The sequence below is a fragment of the Boleophthalmus pectinirostris genome, unplaced genomic scaffold (genome assembly GCF_026225935.1).
Source record: "Boleophthalmus pectinirostris isolate CB_2022bp ecotype Guang Dong unplaced genomic scaffold, ASM2622593v1 HiC_scaffold_15, whole genome shotgun sequence".
NCBI classification, from domain to species: domain Eukaryota; kingdom Metazoa; phylum Chordata; class Actinopteri; order Gobiiformes; family Gobiidae; genus Boleophthalmus; species Boleophthalmus pectinirostris.
The window spans coordinates 23,817,362-23,833,256 of record NW_026571070.1 but is presented as its reverse complement, the minus strand read 5'-3'; the positions used below and the strand labels follow the sequence as shown (position 1 = coordinate 23,833,256).

At 38.4% G+C, this 15,895-nt stretch overlaps 2 protein-coding genes across 2 annotated transcripts in view; both read left to right on the top strand.

Moving 5' to 3' along the window:
* Nucleotides 1-1,279: 1,279 nt before the first annotated feature.
* On the top strand, nucleotides 1,280-6,983 carry mettl4 (methyltransferase 4, N6-adenosine). Its single transcript, XM_020935733.2, has 8 exons — nucleotides 1,280-1,582; nucleotides 3,005-3,070; nucleotides 3,139-3,493; nucleotides 3,622-3,691; nucleotides 3,757-3,931; nucleotides 4,002-4,108; nucleotides 4,182-4,270; nucleotides 6,448-6,983. The coding sequence occupies exons 1-8, from the start codon at nucleotides 1,289-1,291 to the stop codon at nucleotides 6,609-6,611; spliced, it is 1,320 nt and encodes a 439-aa protein (XP_020791392.2). The 5' UTR covers nucleotides 1,280-1,288; the 3' UTR covers nucleotides 6,612-6,983.
* Nucleotides 6,984-10,196: 3,213 nt separating this feature from the next.
* The window catches only part of LOC110170097 (tyrosine-protein kinase yes), a 60,202-nt gene continuing 54,503 nt past the window's right edge, over nucleotides 10,197-15,895 (top strand). Inside the window, exons 1-3 of the mRNA XM_055151183.1 lie at nucleotides 10,197-10,251; nucleotides 10,901-10,958; nucleotides 12,121-12,254. The gene's annotated coding sequence lies outside the window, so the exon portion shown is untranslated. The remainder of the gene's footprint in view (nucleotides 10,252-10,900; nucleotides 10,959-12,120; nucleotides 12,255-15,895) is intronic.

The following is a 15,895-nucleotide window of genomic DNA, read 5'->3' as shown; positions in this document are numbered from 1 at the left end:
TGGAACTTTTTGATTGGGGGTCTGTCACCTTCTTGTTACTATTGATATGTCAGTGCTCTGCCTAGAATGTTCCACAGTATGACATTAAACAGATCTACCTTACATGTATTCAATCACAGGTGTTTTTATTGCTCAAAAATACCTAGAAAAACAGGCATCGTGACTGTGAGCAGGGTCGCCTCTCCACAGATCTGACCTGCAACTTGGTCTGGTTTAGTCTCCATGGAGATAGAAATGTTTAATACCATACTGTGAAACATTCCAGCAAGCAATATCATCTCCATGGCGACCAGAAAAGTTACACAATGCACCTTTAAAAAAACACCATTAGTTTAGTAGCAAATATCTTTTTGTGATTTAAATTTTACTTTCATTTTAAAAACGGCATTGTATCTAGTATCTTGAGAATACATATTCTTCTTTATAACCTATATGATTATTTAACATTATTTTTTTTTTAAAGGCAGTTTAAGCAATAATTTAGCTCCCAGCCTTTTTTCCATGTCAGCCATTATGTGGCATGCATGGTACTCGTCTCCAGGGTTGACTTGGGCTTGCTTCCATATCCAGAAATGTTGGTCCTAGGGATGTTACTAATCTGGCAAAGTTTCATGCTTGTACCATAAAAGTGAACAATTGGGCACTATTTTGGTCCTTAACAGCTCCACTATTGGGTTGAATAAAAGAAAATCTGCCTAAACTAGCAAATATAAAATTAAATTATTGGACCCAAATTGGATTATTTTCAGTATACATGTTTATAGTATAACTTTGTGGGGTGGTCCTACGCAAACCATCTGCTCTTGAACAATGACAATACCAAGGAACTGGTGATAGGACACCAATGGAGCCCATTGCCAGGGCCATGAGGTGGAAATAGTGGACTGTACAAAAAGGGCATGAGTAGACTCTACTTCTTGAGAAAGTTCAGGTCTTTCAATGTGTGCAGCAAGTTACTGGAGATGTTACATTTTATTACTTATCTTTCTATTTTATTTTAACTTATACACATACATTTATATAATTATGTCTTATTTGACACCTATCTCTTGCTATCTTTTTTGCTACTTATTTAGAATTTTTTATTACCATTTATATTTTTGCTCTTTGTTATTATATTTATTGTGATGTGTGAGTTACTGTGTCAAAATAATTTCCCTTGTGGATCAGTAAAGTTTGTCTCATATAATAAGCCCTGAGAACTATTTACCCAGTAGGTGGCAGCAAATGTACCATGTAGGATGCCATCTGCAATAAAACAACAGAAGAAGAAGATGACAGAGCGTGGATGGTGAGCATGCGCCCCGTAGATGTGTGGGACAACACCACAACACCAGCACAGGGCACAGAAGCTGTTATAATGGCCGTGGTGGCCCAGAACGCTTCGGGCTGGGTGTTGGATGCGCGCTCCCTCTTCGCCCAGAGCTACTCCCGCTGCATCTGGGGGACAGGAGGACACAAGACACTCGTCACATGTACCTTTAAAAGTCAGTGTTTTCAAACCGAGCGAAGTCATGTGAGCGACAAAGGTGAAGCTGGGCGCGCGGGGAATGTCGACGTTATCAGCACTAGACATGATAAGGTAAAAGCATGGATCTATTAGGGTAAAAGCCCCCCCACCCCCTTATTGAAAATAAGTTGGATTCAAGACTTAATTCAGATAAACAGTGATATATCACTTTCCGAGTTAGGTGGTATATCAGTTAGACCAGTGTTTCCCTTTGCTCACTTTTTTTCTTTGGACCCATATTTTAAAAGTCACAACTTTCCGGACCCAAGTGAATAGAAATTATTCGTAAACCCCAAAAAAGATGGATTTGACCATTATTGAACATTAATGGGGATATTTTATTGTTGACAATCGTGTCTCTCAGATCACTTAGAATTACTCAAGTATTAAACAATGAAAAATAATTGAACCAGTAATAAAAGGTATCCAAAAGTCACCTATTAGGACATAAAATGTAGTCTGGATAAAGGACTTTTGGACTAAACTCCAGCATGACAGAATAGCATCCTGGCATAGATGTTGGGCGCTTCCAGGTGCATAAGAGCAGCATGCAGTACAGTGCAGATGGCATTGTCTGTGGATCGATTTGCTCTGTATGCATATTGATGCCTGTCCAAATTTGGGGAAATGCATGCATGATTTAATGTGACACAGAACTAGCTTCTCAAACCATTTCATGATTGCCACAGTGAGAGCAACTGATCGGTAATCATTCATGCAGATGACAGCTGAGGTTTTAGGTATTGGTATAATGGTGGCTGATTTAAAAGGGCTGGGAACAGTAGCCTTATGTGGTGACAGGTTGAAAATGTTTGTGAATACTGTGGCAAGCTGATGAGCACATGCCTTTAGTACCCTACCTGTCACTTCATCAGGTCCTGTAACTTTATTGCAGTTGATGTGAAGCAGCTCTTTTTTGACTTTGTAGTTTTGGAGAGTGGGTGTATGTTCACTGTCCAGGGGACAGGTCACAGCAGATGGATGGAATTCTCCCAAAACATGCTACGTAGGTCTCCAGGAAGAATAGCTGATAGCTAATGGAGATCAATTAAATACAATCAATCCTTTGGTGTTAGGGCTGTCCTTGAAAAAGAATTCAGCTGAAGGTAACAAAGGTACTTTACTTATGTACCTTATACATTATACTTTACCCTGAACACTCCCCTCTGGCAGAATGCTAGGGTCCATTTGGGCCAGAACTTCTTGTCTCAAGAACAGTTTCTTTACTGCTGGACTTATGAACACTCCTGTCACTTTATAACACCAGTTACTGTCTCTTTAAACAGCTGTAATTAATCTACTTGAACTGGCCTTATTTTTATTTTATCATTATTTATATTATTATTCTTTTTTATGTTGCATTATAAGCAAGTTCCTAGCTTGTGAACTTTGTATTATCAAAATGGATTATAATAAATGTTCATCAGCTGACCATTTATAGTACTGAAAATGTAATTCTTTTTTTTTTTTTTTTTTTTTTTTTTTTTTTTTTAGAAGAGGAAGCGGAAATGCACAGAACTCAACCAAGGGGAAATCGATATCAAAGCATTTCATGATAAGGTGAGAAATGGTTAGCCTGGCGAAAACAGAATTTCTAATCGATTGATGTTTGATATACGTTTTTGCAGGTTAGGTCAGTTATACTGGAGGGCACTTTGGCTTTGGTGAATTCGGCCAGGGCATGTGGTTATCTGAACACCCCTGAAGAATGCACACAAGATCTTGGTACTTTGCCTGAATGTGCCTTAAGTGACCTGTGTGAAATGGCTAAACAGCTCCCTCTTGTGGATATTGAGAAGCAAGACACTGTTGCTCAAGCACTTGAAGGGAGCTCTACGTTTCATCTGGATTTGTTCTCCAGGGTGACAGAAAACAGGTCAGACACCGCTGCCGTGGTGACTCTGTTGGGAGAGGAATATGTGATACCAGCCCAGTCTGCTTTCCTCCTTTCGGACTTCACCAGAGTTCAGCCACTTGTGAGCTGTGAGTATGGATTTTCAAAAGATTGCAAAAATCTAAATTCTGTGTAAAACCAAATGATCTGGTTGACAATAATGACTTATTGGTAAATCTTTTTACATAAAGTTTTTTTTGTTTTTGTTGCTATACAGATGGAGCAAAGTTTGACTTGATAGTCATTGATCCACCATGGGAAAACAAGTCTGTTAAAAGAAGTCGCAGGTAAGTTTAAAAAGAAGACAAACGATAAACATTTGACTGTTTTCATGCTGATTTTCCTCTCCCAGGTACAATGCTTTGCCATCATCTCAGTTGAAAAATTTGCCTGTTCCTCTTTTGGCATCCTCAGACTGCCTAATAGTCACATGGGTAACAAACCGACCTAGCCACCTCCGATTTGTCCGTGATGAGCTTTACCCACACTGGGGGGTAGAGGTTTTGGCTGAATGGTTGTGGGTAAAGGTGTGAACAGTAGACATGTCAAAAAGTTACACATTATGCATCATTTACTGGTTTTACTTGTGTTTGCCAGGTCACCACATCAGGACAGTTTGTTTTTCCACTGGATTCGAAACACAAAAAAACATATGAAGTCTTAGTTCTTGGACGATTTTCCTTTACTGGAAATAGATCAGAAAGGTAAAAACAAGTATTTATCTTGGGTATTGCTTTGGGAAGTGGGAAATTGACTTTTTTCTCTTGTGGTTTGTAGTACGTCCAGTGAGTCAATATTGATAGAGGATCATCGTTTAATAGTCAGTGTGCCATCAACTCTTCACTCCCAAAAGCCCCAACTTTCAGGTATCTTGAATGACTAGACTTGCCTAGAGCGGACTAGGTATGTACTTATACCAACCACAGAAAATAAAGAAGATTTTATTTAAAAAACCACCAGAGGGCAGAGCTGTACCATGTTTGTGCTTCTGCAAGATGCTTCCTTCACACTATTCCAGTAGTTAAACATGTAAAATAATCAAATTTAGTTGTTAGACTCAATGTACTTTCTTTAATATAATTGTACATACATTTGCACTTTGATGTGCGGTTTTCTGTCAAGTCCATTTATGATAAAAGAAATAGAAAACTTGACCCATGAATTATTTGACATGTAATAATTAAAGCAAAACTTTGTTAACCAGTGTCTGAAGCATTGGGCATTATAAATACAGACATAGACCGTGAATATGCAGTTACTTTGATGAAGGCGAGACTTTGACGTCATTTCTGGGGAATGTAGTTTATTGTGTAGTTTAGAGAGCCAAACACAGCCTGTGCCCGTGTCCTTTCAGCAGCACAGGAAGTGTCCACCTTTTGGACGGATATTGTTCAAAATGCATTGATTAGATCCATAATGATGCCAGATGTGGGGCTTTGGTGCCATAGAGATTAAGTAGATTAGCATACAGTTTGTGTGTATGCCTTTGTTTCTCCACCTGCATTAATAAAGAAACATGTGAGCAGTGTCTTTTTGACCTTTTATTATTAGCAGGCAGGAAAGCTCAGTCAATGGGTGTTGCTCACATCTGCCACTGTACTCATGCAACGTGATAATTGCGCTGGAGCTAGAAATATTACAAGGGGAGGAGGGGTGCGGGAGGTGACCAGTGACCCAACTCTTACAACTCAGGGAAGAAAACTGACTCCAAAGCCAACTTTTATTCATTAATCACTTCTAAATTTGAACAATTAAAGATTTTCAAGGAGTATTGTATCACATGACCTTCACAACAGTCACCTTTGTCAGGGCATTTCCATCATATTGTACTTCAGCAGCTCAAGTATCCTTTTTTCCTAGTATTTTTTGTTTGTTTTTTGGGTAACATCAAGCTCTATAACCCCTAAAATGAGGCTCTAGAACTGAAATGGATAATCATGACGTGCCCATTTCCTAGTCTTGGCCAAACTAAAATATATTAATATGTCAATAAAATGTCAATTCAAAGCTTGATTTAAAGGTGCACTGCATAACATTTCTAGTAACATTTTTAGTGAAGGGTCAGTCATCTGCCTTTTTCCATGGAAATATTATTACTTTGTCTGGAATGTTTGGCTGGAGAGTCAGCCCTATTCACACAAAGAATTGTTGTATTTTTGAGCAATACTAAAACCTGTAATGAAGAAGTTCTAGATGTATATGTTTAATGTCATACCATGGAGCATTCCAGGCAAAGCAATCTCCATGGAGACAAATAGGTAGCGGACCCACACCAGAAAAGTTGAGCCGTGCACCTTTTAAATAGATTTCCCAATAGTTGGTCTTACATAATCACAATGACAATTATTTTCCCCAACAACCTGAAGCTACACTTTACATTTTGCTACACTTTCCAGTTGGCCAAGTGGAATCATTTTATTTATGTTTTGTTTAATCTGTGAAGGAGAGGCACAGGACCACAATGTGTTGGTTAAGTAGGGGATGTGATTTGGAGCTCAGTGACTTCCCTGTGGTGGGAGTGAGACGGGTTGGGGCAGCCGAGGGGCAGGGGAGCGGAACAGGAACTCTACAAGGTCATCAGTCTGTCCACAGATGAGCTGTGTGTGTACTATGGGGAGGAACTACACTATTGCACACGCATTTCTCTTCTTCCTCTTCATTCTTTATGCTGGCTGTGAGACAGAGGTCTATGGAATTTGACATAAAGGCTGCTTAAGTGAGATCCAACTATGCTGTCTCTTTTATCTAATTTCTCTGTGATATTAACATGGAATTTAAGAAGTACTATTAAGTCAAATTGTTATGTTAAATGATTAATTTTAAGTATATACATCACAGAACTAAGGCTGTCACAATATACAATTTTACAGGAGGGACAACCGGTACCTTTGTCAAACTAGGAAAAATGTAAAGCAATTTGACAATTCCTTGGCTAGCTGACTTTAAGTAAAACCTGGCAACCAATAAAGCAAAACAAAGCTAATCTAATGTATGTCCATCAAAAGCGTTTTGTCATGTTAGTTTGTGCATTTTTTTTTTCCAGAGGTACTGAAGCCCTACATCAGACCCAGTGCAAAGTGCTTGGAACTTTTTGCCCGAAATCTTCACCCAGGGTGGACCAGCTGGGGAAATGAGGTGCTCAAATTCCAACATGTGAGCTATTTCACCATGACACCTGCAGACGCCGATGCAAAGTTCCCCACATAATAGCTTCCATTGCGTCTTTTAACCTGTTTTAATAAGAGAAAAAAATCCAACTGTCTATATGAATTCCTTTTGATATGCTTTGCTTATCCCAATGGTTGCTTTGATTTCTGTTTGGGTTCGGCATACATTGTTAAGGTACAAGCTGATGATGCAGTTGACTAGATGAAAGCGCATATATTGTGCATGTGTGTTTTGAACTCAGCTTTCTCACTTGCAGTCAGTCAGATAAACAACATTCCACTTTATTCCTCTGGAGTAATCTTTGGCACAATATGTGTCTTAAAGATGATCAAAGTATTACTATTTTTACTACTGGCATGGGACAGAATTTTAAATGATTTATTATAAAAAATAAATTGTTTTAAGAATGAAGATCTTTTTCTGTCTTGTGTTTCTTAAGTGATCCAGGTAAGCAGTTTGCGTGTTCTTTTTATACAAGTCTGTGGTCTCTTGTTGGTAAATGGGAGATAATGGGTCTACATTAACAGTAGAAATATTTTACTTATACTTAATTTGATTTTGATTACCGTTATTTAGTTCGAGTTCAATTAAAAATCAATGTTTCATTTAAAGATGGACTCTTTCAAATCTCATGTTGAATTATGACCAAGTAAGTGCTGAATATTACCCATCAACACACAGATTCACTCACATTAAATAAATCAGAACATCAGTCCTAATTCCAGAACAAGATGTAATAACTGGTATTAAATTCCCATTGCACCTTCCTGTTTATTGACCAGAAAGTGGTATCTTACGATAAGCTGCCCCTCAATTTGATTTCAAAATGTAGCCCTAGCGTATTGACTCAGTATGTGCACCTATTTTGCATCTGGCTCAAGCTCCTGTTTTACCTTGAGATGGGGGTGGCACAAAGAGAATAGAAGCTTTCCAGTCTTAATGATTAAAAATACAACCAAATAAATCGGCATCTATTTTTCACATTCAATAGTGTGACTATAAAATCTGGCTCCCCCAGTGCTTTGTGGTTTGCAGAGTATCTTGAGTATCTTTCTCATTGAAGGCTTCCATTTTTTAACACAAAACCTTTTTGTTGGTTGTTTGTTGGGAAGTTAAAAGTTCACATTGTAGAGGGGAATGGTGGATCGGGTCACCAAGGACTTCTCATTGTTGTCAGAGTTCCCATAGAAACCTAATCAAAAAATATGCTATGGCTCATTCTTGACTATTTTCACAGCTATTTTCACAGCTTACAGACAAAAGATGGTTCTTAAATGTTTTGATCATTGACCTTTTAGTCCTCTAGTCTACTTTTTTACATTTAATGAATCTTTGTATGTCACCACACATATTCTGTACAGTCTGATTTTGCAGAAAGATCCATTGAATAAAACATCGCTTTGTAGTCTTCTTGAATTTCTCGTTTTTCTTTCCCAAGCCTTTTAGCTCATCACAAGTGAGTCCACACACAATGGCCCTTAAAAGCCCATGGCCCCCCGCAGGATGATGTCACTGCGGTCATCAGGGCCTCTCCGCAGGCGCCAGAGGAGGAGAGCAATCTGTCCAGGACGTGATGAAGCACCAAGAACAGACCTCACCACCTACTCTCCGGTAAGACTCCTCCACCAAACACATTAGGCGCTCATAGTAAACTTCCTATATTTATTAGGAAATGTACTGTCTGTTTTGAACAAAAGCTTCTATTAAATATTGCCGTATTTATGGTCAAGAGATCGAGCAGACACTTGCTTGAGATGCTCCAGATGATTACTTGTATAACCTCTAATGGAAAATTAATGTCCCTTTACTTTAAATGGACACAAATAACAATGTGGTCAGTTTTGATAATTAAAGGTACATTGTGTAACCACCAGCTTGTCTCCATGAATATGTTATTGCTTTGCCTGGTATGTTCCACAGTATGACATTAAAGGTGCACTATGTAATTTTTTGGTTGGGGTTCCATCACCATCTTGTTTCTATGGATTTGTCATTGCTGTCCTTCTAATGTTCCACAATACAAGATTAAACAGGTCTGTGTTACATTTATAAAATGTTTTGGTATTATTGCTCAAAAATACCTAGAAAATCAGGCATTCTAACTGTGCCTTTCCACAGTTCTGACTAGTTATTTGGCCTGGTTTGGTCTCCATGGTGATAGAAAGGTTTAATGCCATACTGCGAAACATTTCAGACAAAGCAATAACATCTCTGTGGAGAAAAGTAGGTGGCAGACCCTCAACCAGAAAAGTTACACAATGCACCATTAAGCATATTTATTTTCATGGTAACAGGCAAGTAATGCCACCAGCCCAGGTTACAGGTCAGATCTGTGGAGATTTTACCCTGCTTACACTATGAATGCATGCTTTTTTGTTGAACTTATGAGCAATAAAAACACATGTAATTGTACTGAATGTAAAGATTAAGTTTAATATCATACTATGAAATATTCAAGATAAAGCAATATCATCACCATAAAGACTAGCAACTGTCAAACCCTCCACCACAAAAGTTACACAGAGCACCTATAATATTTGGTTTGACAGATTCATTGGATGGAAGATTTGTACACAAGTAAAAATACTGTTAAAAATGTGCATACAATTTAAATATGGTTTTATGAGGAAAATGACTGCTTTGAAATAAGTAGTCTACATAGAAAAACTTTGCAATGTTTTAAATACTGTAACTATTTTTTCCATTATATTGCACTTTACAAGTTAACCTCAAACAAAAATGTAAAAACACATTAAAAATGCAGTAATGTAAAACTTTAAATCAAAATCTGTTAAACAGTTTTGTGGCATGGTAGCTGAGTGGATAGCACTTACACCTCACAGCAAGAATGTTCTGAGTTTGATCCCTTGGTTGCCCGGGCCTTTCTGTGTGGAGTTTGCATGTTCTCCCTGTGGCTGGGTGGGTTTCCTCCATTCAACCTAAAAACATACACCATAGGTAGGTAAAAATCCTTCAGCTAAGGCTGGCCAAGCCAAGCAACAAGATCATGGAGATGGGCTCCCAGGTGCTGTTCCCACTGCTCCTGAAAGGATGGGAGAAAAGCAGAGAACAGTTTCTCTACAGGGACAATAAAGTACTATAAAGTATCAAGCACTGCAAAGTCTGGCTATGCACAGGGACAAATCTGTCATAGAGAAAGTGTAGGACCAATAGCAGAAGCTATGTTTCACAGCTTGGGACTAGCATATTTGACATGCTTCTTGTAATGCAAACCATTTATTCATCATTTTTAGAGCAAATAGAGACACATATCATATCATATATCATATCATATCTCATCTCATATCACTGAGGAGTTGTGTCTATTACTGCCAACGAAAAACTCTCAGACACATTTCTCATATTTGCCTACTTATTCAGGACTTAGAGACAATGTTGTGCTGTAAACAATCTCAAGCTTTGTCAACATTTTTGCTCACAGTAGATTCAGCTGCAAAACTGGCAGCCACCATAGCCCTAGCTCCCACAAGACGCAAGGTTGAGATGAGAAGAGGATTTATGCTACTTTTTGTTCGTTTGTCTAGATCTTAGGACATTTAGAATCTTGTGGAAAACTATGATGGATGAGCTGCAGTGAGACGGTTTCATCAGGAGCTGGTTCAGGCCGCTTCTTCACAGAGAATGTAAAATGTGTGCTAACGGATTGGCTATTCCCAAGGTATGCATTTATCACTACCTGGTGTTTACTCTCCAGCATTTCTAATGGAAAATAAAACATTCTCATGCTGGGTTTTATTTCTTTCCTCTATTGAAGGGGGTTGTAAATGCTTCACTAGCACTAATCCTACTGAAGATTGTTTAATAGTATTTTTTCAATTTCTACCTTGATCTAAACCAATCCCCTTTGAAGACATATCAAACTAAACACTACTGCTATTCAGTGTACAGTTTCTTATGGTTTTATTTGATTTAAATAATTATTTCATTCAGGAAGTTGGAGCTGAGAAGAATTGTCATCGCTGAATGACTTAATGCAGGCCTATTAATGAGTCTATAGCCGCAGTAATAATGTGATTAAGGTCATCCAAGGGAAGTGAATATCTCTCTATTATTAAACATGTAAAAAGATTAGAGGAGAAAGGGTGTCTCACATGCATGTACTCTTTACAGAAATACTACAAATGCAGCTTCACAGCTGACTACACAAAACATGGTAGTACACCACAGGTATAATTAGCTAGGTACAATATTTGAAATGTAAATGTGTTGTACCATTTTAATACTTAAGACACTTTAGTAGCACGTAAAGCTACTAGTATGGAATGTCCACCGGTGTCTTTATTGACATTTTATTGCTTGTTACACAGTATGGCAGTAAATGCATCTATTTCCATGGAGACAAGAAAAGTCACAGCCAAGTTATAGGTAAGGTCTGTGGAGAATGAATGCTGTTCTGTCGAACATTCCAGGCAAAGCAATAACATTTCCATAGAGACCAGCAAAGATACAATATAGAGGTTAGACAGCTAAAGGGTTACTTCTTATTCTTTTTTGTGATTATGTGTCTGAGAGAGCTCTGACTATGCCAGAAATCACCTTTAAAACGTGAAAGAACTCATTCACACTCAACCTGTAAAGGCTGAATGTAATTGAGCATAGTTTTAGCCATGCTTCTTAGAACATACAACCTGCACACACTTGTATGTAGCGCCGCTTTTCTCCTGAGTCAGGTTCCATGTGTCTGGAATGGACCATGTGGATGACTAAAGAAAAGTAGTTTTGCTTCCCAAATCCTCAAACCTCTTTTCCCATCTGCTCGTTTTGTCACTCCCCCTCGCTGTGTTGACACAGAGCTCCCAGCCACTCTTTCACTTGTCACACGTCCCCACTCATTGGAGACTGGTTGAAGTTTGGCTTCAGGCCGGCTGCATGTCCTCGCTCTCTGGATAATATCTTAGCTCCAATTCAGACCTAGCTCATTTTCCTCATTCTTGCCAGCTCCCCTTCACTGTCAGCACAGCGTCTGAATGACAGATGGACTGTCGGACCACCGTGCATATGCATTCATAGGATAGCTCTCCTCTGTGTCTGTCAGAGCAGCGCAGCGTGTACCGGTCAGTCAATAAAAAGGTGTCAGCGAGCAGGAAACCACTATGTGATGATCTGAACATGACTTGCTCCACAGTAGTGTCTGAAGGACATAAATTGAGGGGTATTACCAGCTTAGGTGTCAGAAGAGCTGACATGTGCAGTACAGCGGGCAGGAAATCACTTTAACTGATTTATGACAGCTTTCCCTGTCCAACTATTGTTTTCATGTCTTGATGCAAAGAGAGTTTGGACATGTAACCACCTTTAAGCGTTTCAATAATTCTACACCAAATAAACAGTATAAAGTTCTAGATAAAGTTAGTTTATAGTCTTTGAGCATTAGTTACAGAGTAAACCACAAATAGTTCTTGTCTTATTCCATTGTGAAGGTCTTTCATTGTGGAGAACTTTCAAACTTCTTATGCATAAGAATATGCTTTGAAACCTTCACATGTCATATTAGATATTGCTAATGTGGCTGCTCTCCCTGTTACAGAGTATGGATCAGAGCAGAGAGCGGGTCTGTCCCGGAGGGCTGCGTGCTGCTCGGGTCATGAATCATTGTTTAGTTGAATAAGAAAAGTCAAGCTTCATCTGATGAATACCGATCCATCCAGTGCACCAAGAAAGGTCAGTGATGTCACCATGACACTGGAAACGACACAGGCCATTATCGCTCTCACTGTGACACATGTAAAAGCATTCCATCTTTGGTGGTATTTCACAGCAATTTTCAATCAAAGAAGATCCTGCAAAATGTGGAATAGTGCAGCAAACTGATGATTGGACATGATTTGAATGTTTCGTGACCATTTACTTCACAGAGCCTGTTAGTGCAAACAGACACTACTGCACAGTGAAAAATCAATCTGAAATCCTTTCTTCCTGATAATTCTATGTGCATGACAATTTTGCTAACTTGTTAAACTATAATATATATACTTTAAGCTGAACTTTTATATCTACCAACCACAAAATAACATTAGAAACATCACTTAAATGCCCATTTGTAACTTTAATTTGCAAAAACACAAAAACTTTTCATATTTGATGTTACTGCACTAAAAACTTAGAAAAACATCATCATGCATCCTTATTGTGAATAGGCTTGCATCTCCACAAACTGTTGAAGATTTTGGAAGAGGGCCTCCTTACACTTGTCTCCATGAAAATGCTGTTCTTTTGATCATAGTATTCTACTGTGTGGCATAAAACATATCTGTCCCCATAGAAAATGTTCAGAAGTATTTTTTCTATTTCTATGCAATCATAGGTGACGTGCCACCACCAGAAAGTTACATGGTTTCACTTTAACTTTACCTTGAACAATAAGATGTTAAAACTATCTATAACTGATTTTCTTATTACAATCAGAAAAGGCACTTCATGTTTTTGGTGCACATATATTCATTCTGTGGATTAACCTGTGTATCATGAAATCTATGAGCTGTGTCTCCACAATGGACAAGCCATACTGTTTCTGATTATAGAGTGAGTATAGAGTCAATATAGAGTCAGTATAGAGACAGTACAGAGTGAATACAGAGTGAATACAGAGTGGGTATAGAGTGAGAGAGTGAGTGCCTGATGAGGCTCTGGTGCTGGATTGCTGCCGGTAAAAGACCCGCGCCGTCATCCAGAGGCACTGCATCCATCACAGTCTCAGCGGTGTGTCTCACCCTGACCAGTGACCACTCTCGTCTGCTCTGGAGCTAAACAAACTCCCTCTTCTCTCCAGTGACCTTAAAGAAAAACATGGACACATACATGACACCTATGGCATGTTACGTGAGGCTTCTATGAATCTATTTCCATTCAGAAATGCATATTTCTACCAGATACAGATAGAAATATGCATTCCTATATGGAAAAGCAGGGAATACTTGTTTAAAAACGTTATTGAAATTTGATCGATCAGTATGTGGAAAAAATTTGATAATTTAATTTGTCATATCGCTCTAATCCATGCAGTTTTCAGTTTTCCCAATGTGACTTCTTTGATTATTACAATTATTCTATAGATTAGTTTTTGTTTTTCCATCAAAATTCATTGCATTCTTCTTGATATCTGGGGTTCTAAAAGAAACCATATCTCTGTGAAAAGAGACACCTATTGTTTGTTTACAGTTGTTATTTCAACTTTAAATGTGTTTTGAGTAAAGAGGGTAATGTTCATGATCTCCGGAGGTCCATGCAGAAAGAAAGTAGTTGGCCGGGTCCTGTCTTATCAAAGATGAATGAGCTTCACCGTTAACGCATGATGCTTCATATGCATTCAGACTTGTGGATGAGAGTGGTGAAGCTGAAGGTAGTACACACTGGCGAGATCTTTGGAATGTTTATTTCTTGTAGCCTTGACTCTTGCATCACAGTAATTCAGTACGGCATGTATACATTATAAATACCACACAACATAATGACTCAATCACATACCACATAGAAGGTTTTTGAACTGGCATTTAAAGCTTATGATAATGATAATATTAATAAAAATAATATCTGAATAATTCATAGGATCTCAAGGCTAACACTATCAGAGCCACATCGCATTACTCGCATCTTATTCTTAACCCATATTTTAAAGTTTATCTCTTCTTTTCGGTATGGGGCTGTCAGTGCCTCCAAGCAGCTGTCGTCCCACATTACTGTAGTAAACCTAGTGACACTTCATGCTATGTTTGTATATTTGTATAACAGTGAATGGGTGAACAAACTAACAAAATGAGAATAGTGAACTTGTCTAAAGTAGTTCCTAGGGGAGATAAGGTGTGACTAGCGCTAAGAGCTGTGAGGGGGTGGGGAGGCTGTGAGCTGCCAAACTGAACATCCCGGGCAGGGGAGGATGACAGGCTGGGGCACGCGGGCCTGGCTGAGTCACTGGGATGGGATAGAGATGACACAACGTCACATCAGTGAGCTCTCTCCTGGGCCCAAGAACCAAACAGCCATTTACCGAGAGATCTGACTGCAGGCACAAGGCCAAGTGTGAGAGACAAGGGCGAACATAGAGGCACGGCTGAGCAGGAGCATGGGGGGACATGAAGACTGTCCTGGAGGTGTAAGGACAGAGTGGAGAGACACAATATTGTGTACTGACCATTCAAATCAGGCTATGCTTTCATTGTGAAGCTTTAATACAGAAGATTATTCAGATAAGAGTTATTCACACTGTTAACAATGACAAACAGGGGGTGTTATACCTAGAATACGTATTCTGAATACTAATTTTGACTATATTTCAGTACAGTTACTTTATCATTTGGTAATATTCAGAATACAGTTACTTTTGGAAAACATGACATTATTTGATCACACACATCAGGCTTCAAACTGCACATAATCAGTAAGGAAAAATAGAAAACATCACTCTTATAGTGTGTGTATGTGTGATTTTCCTTTCTCCAGGTTAGTGAGAGGAAATGCACATTGTGAAACAAATATAAAGCTTTTTTTAATCCTATGTTGGTTCTTTATACTATAATTTAAATGCAACTTTGTGTAAAAATACACTACTCTGATTGGACCATGCATCGGAGATATTTTAATTCGGGTAGTCAGTATTCGGTAACTAAATACATTTTCAAAGTATTCTTCACATCACTGCAAACAAGTGACAAAGAGTGATGACACATTAAGTTTGTTATATTAGATCTTTTTCCAGTGTGGGATCTATTGCTACTGTAATAAGACAAGAAAATGATGGATTTACACATGAGCAGTTGACATATCTAATTAGTACAAAGACTTGACTTACATTCTAAATAAAGTTGGAGTTTGAATTTTGAAAGTCTGTATAAAATATCCACTTGTCCCTGCAGGGCTACCATCTGCTCACAGTCTAAAGAGTGTGAAATATGGAAATGAACGCTGCAAGTAACAACAATATACTGGTGACTTACTTAATCTGACAGTGCCTTTTAATGCATGTATACAAGAACCACAGGTCATAAGTTAGCGCTAGACTTGATTAGACCATTACCCCAGAGCTGTTTTGTACTGATTCAACTCATACATCCCATGTCAGTTTTGAAGAATCTAAATGCAAAAGGTAGCAATTTGAGTTTTGAAGATACAGGCAGACTAATAATTACTTAAAGATACGTGAATGAAACAAAACACAACTCCAAGTATGTTTTTGAGGAGGTAACAAGAACTAATATGGGTTCAAGTTTACAGGTGTCAATTTTGTGTAATATAGGATGTTTAAATAAGCATAGCCTTTTATCTTTTTATGGCTCTGAAAGTGATCCATGGGCATCTCAGCATGCTCT